At 50.5% G+C, this 9246-nt stretch overlaps 1 protein-coding gene across 2 annotated transcripts; it reads left to right on the forward strand.

The window, feature by feature from the left end:
- The first annotated feature begins 484 nt into the window (after positions 1 to 484).
- On the forward strand, positions 485 to 3134 carry DUSP1 (dual specificity phosphatase 1). 2 transcript variants are annotated; one of them, XM_061360310.1, is made up of 4 exons: positions 485 to 940; positions 1076 to 1224; positions 1349 to 1568; positions 2079 to 3134. In XM_061360310.1, exons 1-4 carry the CDS (start codon positions 571 to 573, stop codon positions 2447 to 2449), a joined length of 1110 nt encoding a protein of 369 aa, XP_061216294.1. In that variant the 5' UTR covers positions 485 to 570; the 3' UTR covers positions 2450 to 3134. The 2 variants fall into 2 exon arrangements, with proteins under 2 accessions (XP_061216294.1, XP_061216292.1); XM_061360308.1 differs by having other exon boundaries at positions 485 to 1224.
- The last annotated feature ends 6112 nt before the right edge of the window (positions 3135 to 9246 follow it).

The raw sequence follows: 9246 nt of genomic DNA on the forward strand, positions 1-9246 counted from the left end.
TGTGTGTATGTATACATGTGTGTGTATGTATAGCCGTGTCTATAGGCAAGTGTGTGTCAGCACCTGTATACGTTTATCTCTGTGTATATATATATGTATATGTGTGCGTATGAGCTTGTGTGTGCATATGTGTACATTTATACATGTGTATATATGTTTCTATGTGTTTGTGTGTATAGTACCCCGCGCCTGTCCATGTACACGTGTGTCCGTATGTGTGTACATATGTGCATACACATGTGTGTACATACGCTGCGCGCACTCCCACCCGAACCCAGGCTCCTTCTGTCTGTGCGGGCGCGCGGCCCCGCGGCACATGACGTCATGCCGGCGAGGCTGGGCGCGCCCGCGCTGGCGCGCCGCCAAGGTGACGTCTTCGGGAGCGCCCACGTGACGCGGCTCCATTGAGAAAACGCCGGCCCGGCGGCGCGGCCCTATATAAGGCGGGTGCGGGCACTCGGGGCCGGATCGGGTCGCGCTGCTCTGAGCTACCGGGGGTTACCGGACACTCCAACACTGGCCGCGCCTTCCTCATCTTCCTCCTCCCTCCTTCCCTCGGCCGGAGCCGCCATGGTGAACCTGCGGGTGTGCGCGCTGGAGTGCGAGGCGCTGCGAGGGCTGCTGCAGGAGCGCGCCGCGCAGTGCCTCGTCCTCGACTGCCGCTCCTTCTTCTCCTTCAACGCCGCGCACATCCGCGGCTCCTGCAACGTCCGCCTCAGCACCATCGTCCGCCGCCGCGCTAAGGGCGCCCTGGCCTTGGAGCACGTTGTCCCCAACGAGGAGCTCCGAGCCCGCCTGCGCCAGGGGCTGGTTCACACCGTGGTGCTGCTGGACGAGCGCAGCGCCGACCTGGAGCTGCCCAAGCGCGATAGCACGCTGCTGCTGGCCCTCGGCACCCTCTGCAGGGAGGCCCGCGGCGCCCGCATCTGCTTCCTCAAGGGTGAGTGGCGCCGGGACCGCCCTGGCAGCCGTCGGAGGGGAGGGGGGACCGCGGTAGCGCCGTTCCTGGGGCTCCGCTCGCCCTCCGGCCGTGCCGCGCTCACCCGGCGCCTCTCTGTCCCCTCTGCCCCTGCAGGAGGTTACGAAGCGTTCTCGTCCGCCTGTTCCGAGCTCTGCACCAAGCCGGCCGCCCCGACGGGCCTCAGCCTGCCTCTCAGCGCCAGCAGCGCGCCCGGCAGCGCCGACTCGGGGTGCAGCTCCTGCGGCACCCCCCTCTACGACCAGGTGAGCGGGGCCGGGCTGGTAGCTGCGGGAGGGGCGGACGGGACGCGGGGCGGGCGATGAGAGGAGGGGGAAGGCGGTCGGCAGCCTCCCGAGCGGTGTTAACCGGTTATCCCTTCTGTTCTAGGGTGGGCCGGTGGAAATCCTGCCGTTCCTCTACTTGGGCAGCGCTTACCATGCCTCCCGGAAAGACATGCTGGACGCTTTGGGAATCACGGCGTTAATCAATGTATCAGCGAACTGCCCCAACCACTTCGAAGGGCACTACCAGTATAAAAGTATCCCTGTGGAGGACAACCACAAGGCAGATATCAGCTCCTGGTTTAACGAGGCGATTGATTTCATAGGTAAATGAGCTCTCTTTACAGTCTGTTCTTTTCCTGGAGTATTATACCCTAGGAGGTGATTTTTGGGTATTGTTTTCCCCAGTAAAACCTACATTTGAGACTGGGGAATTTAATTCTATTAGGGAGATATGCTTGGGGAATACTTGCATTTATTTTATCCTACTCAGAGGAGAAATCTTGGCTTTGCAAAGCTGTTTGAAATCTTGAATCAAGAGGCATTTTTCCTGCAGAGAGCTAGTGAATTTAAGCGGATCAGAATTAAAGTAATCTTGCAAGAACTGCTAAAGTGACCTGGAGGAGCTATTAGTATAATTGGAATTGGAGCCCAGAATGAAAATAGCTAGACTGCTGGTTCCCTCAGGACAAAGGCTCTCTTTGTCTCAGAAGCACGGGTGAACCTGTTAGGCTTAGGAAGGGATGGATTAAAGAAATGTAAAACGGGAGCCTGTGCTTTCCCACCTCTGGAGGCAGTGGGATGTACTTGCTAACTGTGTATTTTCATTCTTTCAGACTCTGTTAAAAATGATGGAGGAAGGGTATTTGTGCACTGCCAGGCTGGCGTTTCCCGGTCAGCAACCATCTGTCTTGCTTACCTCATGAGGACCAACAGAGTCAAACTGGATGAAGCCTTTGAGTTTGTGAAGCAGAGGAGAAGCATCATCTCCCCAAACTTCAGCTTCATGGGGCAGCTGCTGCAGTTTGAGTCGCAGGTCCTTGCCCCCAACTGCTCAGCAGAAGCTGGTAGCCCTGCTATGTCAGTATTGGACAGAGGAGCCTCGACCACCACAGTCTTTAACTTTCCAGTCTCCATCCCTGTTCACACCTCATCCAGTGCTTTAAGCTATCTCCAGAGCCCCATCACCACTTCCCCAAGCTGCTGAAAAGCGAGTGAAAATATGGCCAGAACTCAGATTTACTGTCTCAGAAGTGCAATAACTACAGGGACAGTGTCATCAGTCACTCGTGTTTTGTGGGGAACCATCCATGCATCCCAGAGCAGTGTCATTAATGGAGAGGAGCTCACCTGATGCCAGAGAATTAGGTGTTACTGACTGTTCTGCTGACTTCTGAAGCCAGTATCTGGATGTCTACACAGATATCAGAGGACACTGTCTCTTCTTGAGCTGTTCCTTTTTGTCTTCTGTCTGTCCTAAGCCTGCTCCATGTTTAGTAGCATGCTCACCAGTATTCCCATTCCTGGACACTTTGAGCAACACTGATGCTGTCCCTCTTTTATATGACAGTCCTATTTATTTATTTTTATGTTAGTGCATTGGGGTTTTTTGCCTTCACAAACCTAGAGTTTCATTTCTAGAGAAACCAAATACCTCAGTATTTTTTTGGTACTATAATCCTGTGTGTGTATATGTCTGTCAGCTCTTCTTGTTTCCCAAGCACTGACATGAAGGCACCAGGCGAGTGCTTTTTTGAGTTGCCAAGGGTTGTATGTTTGCTGATTTATTTATGATGTGAAATAATATATTTCTTCTTATGAAGACATAGTTTTGTTACATGATTATAACTTTTTTTTTATACAAACAGAATAAATTATGGTATTTCTATTGAGCTGGATACATTCTTTAAAATCTTGTATTTTACAGTCCCAAAACCCAAGTGAAAGCTCCCAGGAGAAGAACCATAGAAATCTGAATTTGCAGCTCTGCTGACCTCAGCTCTTGGCTGAATTACATAGAAAAATGGGTTTAAACCACACAATTGACTGGAACCTACTGCTGCTCCTTAACCTGAGCTTTTCTTTGTCCCTGTATAATTACATGCGGTGGCAGAATGCCAGGGCTGGTTTCTCAGCTGTAACGTGGATTTGGCCACAGTGATGGCCATAGAGCTGTAACAGTTTGAACCAGCTGAGAGTTGGGCACAGGGTTACAGTGAATTCCAAATAGCCCTTGTCTGAGAAAGGAAGAAGCAGCTTCCTATTACTTGTTTACTTTTAATGCTTCAAAGGTTAAGGCTAAAAATTGATGTGTTGGTAACAGATCTCCACTGCTCGTGAGTTTGTGCCAAGGTGTCTTCTTTTTCCATCCCACCTCCTTGGTTCCTTTTTGCAACTCAGACTGTCTCTCATGCCTGGAATGAAGTATTTGACTTGCTGGGCTATGCCTGTAAATAAATCGGGGTGTAACAAGAGATCAGGTCACCACCAAGACACTTACTTTCTTACCCAGACCCAAATAAATACCCTTCTCGCATAGATTCTCACTAGAGTGGCTTCTATCTGGCATTTAGTTGAGGCAATGGAAAGAGCATAAGAGCCAGGCAGGGGAGCTCTAACAGCCCAGCCCTCCTGGCAGCTCATGGGCAGGAGCTGCTGGGTGAGGGTGACAGGCAGGATGCAGTACAGGGTTACTGCTGTGTGGTGTGACAGAACTGCGCATCCCTATGGGGTGTGTGGGATGAGATGTGTATGTGGGAAGCAGCATTGCTGTGACATACCCTTACCAGGAAAAGCTGATGGAGAAGAGACACAGCTGGAAGCTTGCTTTACTAGGTAGGGTAGTAAGTAATGCAGGTAAGAGGGGGATGGTTGTGGGGGAGCACTAGGACATCAGGTGTCCTACCTCCATTCCAGAAGGGAGCCACCAATCCTTGCCTTTCTGATACTCCAGGAGTCACATCTTACTTTTGCCCCATCAAAAATGGTTTTGCTTGGGCAGATACAGCAGGTTATGACACTGTAAAACTGTGGCATGTTAACAGTTATGATCCTAAGCTTAATGATTAGGGGGTATTTTAAGCGTAAAGCAGCTGTGCTCTTGTCAAGTAACTGGAGACAAGCAAAGCACCACAGGCTCCTGCTGAAATCCTTCAAGTTACCTGGAGTATTAATGGTGCTGAAATCCAGGACTCTTCTCCTGGGAGAAGGTGCCCTTGAAGGATGGGATGATGTGCTGCTGCATCTGAAACTTCCACGTGAGCTGCCCCTCCGATGCAGCTCTGTCGTCAGCACTGCGCGTCAGCCATCGCCAAGCTTCAACCTGACACCAAGGGATAAAGAAACGGAGCAGCTAAAAGGGAGAGATCCCTGGGCACTGAGAGACAAAGTTAGAAACCCTCATTTTCCTAAAGCATCAAAGTGAACATTCTCCCCAAAGTCTGTCCCATGCTGCAGATCCTGCAAAACCCCTTTCTTCATGGGAAGTGCCTGGGCAGGTTGTGCTGCTCAGGAGGACTGCACCTACTACAGGGAGACCTGTAAAGCATACAAGGCTGTTTGTGAATACGTGAGCCCTTTTACACCTGCAGTAACAATGGAGCAAACTTTCACCTGCAAAGGAAATCAGAGCTTGTTCAGTGGAAAAATACAACCTTGGCAGCCCTGGCCACGCAACTGGTGAAAAAAATCCTGCCTGTTAATCACAATTCAAACAGAAATCCGCTCCCTGTCAGCCAGGGGAGCTTGTTTATGTGTTTCTTGGAACAATAAAACTCATTACCTGGCAGCTGATCAGCTTTCATAACCTAAGCAGGCACCTGACAGAGGGGCACACGAGAGCGCTGCTTCAGCACAAAGCCCATAGTGGAAAAGCCAGCCAGCAACAGCAGGGCTTTGGTCCCAGCGAGGCACCAACATGCTGCCAGCTCTGTGGATGTGTGATGCCCTTTTCCAAGTCTATCCTGATCCTTCTGTTGCCTGTAATCAGTCTCACGGTGCCCAGAGCCCACAGCCTCCTGCAAAGTCTCTGTGGACAGGATTGCACCCAGATCCTGAACTGCTCCTTGTCCAAACAAGGGGAGGATAAGGGGGGCAGGAACAACGGTGAAAAGTAAAGAGAGCTTAGGTTGAGACCTGCGAACATCACCTTAGTGCCACAGGTGTAGGGGGATGGATGGGCTCAGTTCATGGGTTTGCTGGGAGCCAGGGGAAAGAAACAGGGCAGGCAGCAAGGTGATGGGCAGAGAAGGAGGTATGAGCTGAGCAAGGAGGCACAAGGGGCTGAGATGGGCAGAGCCTGTGTGTTGTGGAGGTGAAGGACACTTCGATGACACAGCCAATCTGAACTTTGCCCGCTGTGGATGTGTTAGGGAGGCACTGTCCCTCCTTACCCATCATTTATTCCTCCTGCTTTGCAGTTTTGTTTGCTTGGGATACCAAGACACATGGTTCACCCTGGTTTACAGCTCTGAACTCCTGTTACCCCCAGCTCCTACATGAGCTGGCTGCCCCTCCATGCTAGAGGTTTTGGCTTAGTCCCTGCCCCTCGTATCTGATCCAAGATCCCTAGAAACCCAGCACACAGAAGGCATGTGTAGGGCTTTCAGCTTATATAAACCATAGTTCTACAGTTGCATACATCCCCATGGAAACCACGAGGAGTTTCCCCTTGGGGAGGACAGTGGTAACATCACTTCCTGCTGCTGACAAAACAATTTGTCACGAAGTGATAAAAAGGCATGGTTTGTGTTTGCAGGAACTGGCCCCAGGCTTTGTTCCTCCCAAGCTAGAGGCTACTCACCCGCCCCAAAGGCAAACAACAGCCATTGTGTGCTGCAGAGCAGGGATGGGGAGATGTGGACAAACCCTTTGGGTTTCCAAAATGCCAGAGCATGGACCACTGACACCCCAAAAGTTACAAAGCGCATGGAGAAAATGGCAGTGTGGACCCTAGAGCAACACACGGGGCTCCTTACAGCACCCATAGACTGGTCCCCCGGGCTGAGGGGTGTACATGGCCAACTCACATGGGCACTCGGCACGAGCCATGCATAATAACCCCCGCAACATGCAATCCCCGGGGGGATGCAGGATAGCAGTTATCACATGACAAACAGACACAGCTCCAGATTAGACACATCTCAGGTAATCCCCTTGTCTCAAAGCTTTTGCCTTTCTTTTGTAATCAGCAGTTCGAAAGGCTTTGGGTATTGGCAAGATTAGGGACTATCCTGCATTAGTCACCCCCGGTATCAGACTAGCAGGGCCACAAGGATGTGTTAAGCCATGGCATTGGAAAAAGAACATCACATCCAGATCATACGTAAGCAAATCTAGTCTTCCTGGTTACCACCTGGGTTTTTTCTCTGTCTGGCTCTAGGGCAGCAGAAAGGGCACTGAGAGTCAATTGGAAATGGTGTTTCAGTGCAGCCCTGAGACCCCACTTCCCCAGCAGATGAGTTGCAGTGTGATGGGGAAGGAAAAGATCATGGTGTGTGACTGTTCAGAAGCCTTAGAAGTCACTATGCCTCAAACCTCATCTAAACCTGTTCCTTATCCTTTCCCTTGCCCAGCAACCGTGTTCATGACATACACCTACACACAGTGTACCCAGTAAGACTCCACCCAGGGCTTCAGCTTCCCCAAATCTGTTCCAGTCCAAGGTTGTTGGGAGAATGGCTAAACCCCAGGCTCAAACACACTCACGCTGAAAGAACAAATTAGCCTGAGGTTTGTGCTGTGCTGCATGTGGCCTTCCTGCTCCATGCTACTTACTATGGTGCAGATTCAGTGGCCACAACTGATGGCCTCCCTGCTACATGCTATCTACTACAACACAAAGTCAGTGACCACAGCTGATTCAGGGCCATCAACCCAGCCAAGAAGCATGACCAAAGCAGCTGCAGGTGCCTCCTGTTAGCACCCATCAAGGGCATAAAAGGTTAAGTGGGACCCAGATATCAAAGGAAGGAAAGCAGTACCGAAGGGTGAGATGTCAGAGGCTGGAGAGAAGCAAGGCTTGTTGGTATAGCACCCATTGCTGTGAGGACTTAAGCTTAGCCAACTGCCCCTGTTGGGGACCTGGTCCAGGGTCTGCTCACCAGCTCTTGCTCACGTTGTGGCTATGCACACAAGGGCAATCTCAAAGGGATGAACTCAGGTACTGGAGAGGAAGCAGCTGAGTTGCTCTGCTGCTGGGGTGAGTAAAGGACTCTTGGTTTTGAGCACTATTTCCATTTTGGAAGCGCAACTGTACAAACCTGTGCCTGTCTGTAGCACTGCCAAAATCCCATGTGGACCTTGCACTGTCAGCCTGGCACAGAACAAATTGGCTCCCTCACTGGAAGGCTAGAGGCCAAAACCAGGGCAGAAGACAGGTTTGTTCTTTGCCCTTACGTGATGTGGGACAGCGTGTTATCCAGGTGTGCGTTTGCTAGGGGTTTTTCTCTCCTCTCCCTGGGATTTTCCATTTCCAGGGTTTTCCAGCTGCTGCATGTTGCTGCACACCCTTCCCGCAGTGCCAGGCTCTATGTGCCCTTAGAGCTGAGCCTTGCCAGCACCCCTGGCACAACTGGGGGGCTGAGGGCTGGTTGAGGTCCCTATGAGGCTGCTGGGCGGGGGTTTCCTGAGTGATGCTCTCCAGCTGTTGCATTTGCATGTGTTTCCTGCTAGACACAGAAATGACTCTGTCTGGGGTTCCCCTCCTTGGTGCTGCTGGCAGGCAGGGGAGAGGGGGAGATGAGACACCCAGGGGCTGCTTCCAGCTGCTGGGGCTGGCATTGGGTGGATGTGTCCTCCTGGTGGGTGCTCAGCAGTGATGTGCTGCTGGCTTGAGGTCTGCAGGGCTGGAGTTCTTTAGGGAGCCGGAAGGGATGGTCATAAACATGCTCAATGCACAGGGGCAGGGATGAAGCACAGCTAATATTACTAACCCCATTACATCTCACCTAGGTCTTGTTTGGTGTTCAGGCTGGGTGAGGCAGGGATGTGGGAACCATAATTTCATCAGCCAATTCATTCCAAAACCTATATTGTATAGACTGTGTTGGAGATGTCATGAGTGACCTGGAAAATGCTTCATTTCTCATAAAAGGGTTACGTTTGATACCAATCCCTCTCATTTCAATACCTATTGGTTCCTAAAATATAGAAACCATGTTTAAAAATAAACTCCCACAGGACTCTTACATGATGTAGTTGCCTTCTAACTCGGTAACCAGTTAGCTATAAATGAGCAAGTGCTCAATACACATGCAATACTTCCTAATTATAGCCTGAGAGCCAAACGTAGGTTCCACCTGTACTAAAATAATAAACTCCAGTGTGATTTTCAGACTTCCAATTTCTGATATAATTTAATTTTATTGGAAAGGGCTTGAGGTTGTTTTTTGTCACCAGCAATTATAGCAGAAATGTTTCAAAATGGCTTTTTCAGGTCTTTTGCATACTGGAAAGAGGTGGTTTCTTTTCATTGTCTTCCCCAAGTTCTTCTCAAAACATCATCCAGTGCAAATTTATTTCCACATCGGTATGTTGTTCCTCCTTCAAATCTTCAGGTTTTCTTCATCAGCAACTGGGTCATAGCACTGGGTGGCTTTGATGGCACGTTTTTCTCATTTATGGAGGATATAAACTGCAGATGTTCATGAACAGACTTTCCTGGTACTCTGATACTTGCAGACCAGCTGGCAACTTCTTTTCTTTCTTGTCTTCTGCAGTGAAATCTTGATAACTGCAGTTACCTATTTCAGGGGCTTTTGCATAGAGTCATAGAAGAGTTAGGGTTGGAAAGGACCTTAAGATCATCAAGTTCCAACCCCCTGCCATGGGCAGGGACACCTCACACTAAACCATGTCACTCAAGGCTCTGTCCAACCTGGCCTTGAACACCACCAGGGATGGAGCATTCACAACTTCCCTGGGCAACCCATTCCAGTGCCTCACCACCCTAACAGGAAAGAGTTTCCTCCTTATATCCAATCTAATCAGTTCTGAAGTTACATA

This window comes from Neopsephotus bourkii, unplaced genomic scaffold, assembly GCF_033783945.1.
Source record: "Neopsephotus bourkii isolate Nb327-2 ecotype Australia unplaced genomic scaffold, CSIRO-AGI_Nbou_v1 NB_1016, whole genome shotgun sequence".
NCBI classification, from domain to species: Eukaryota; Metazoa; Chordata; class Aves; order Psittaciformes; family Psittacidae; genus Neopsephotus; species Neopsephotus bourkii.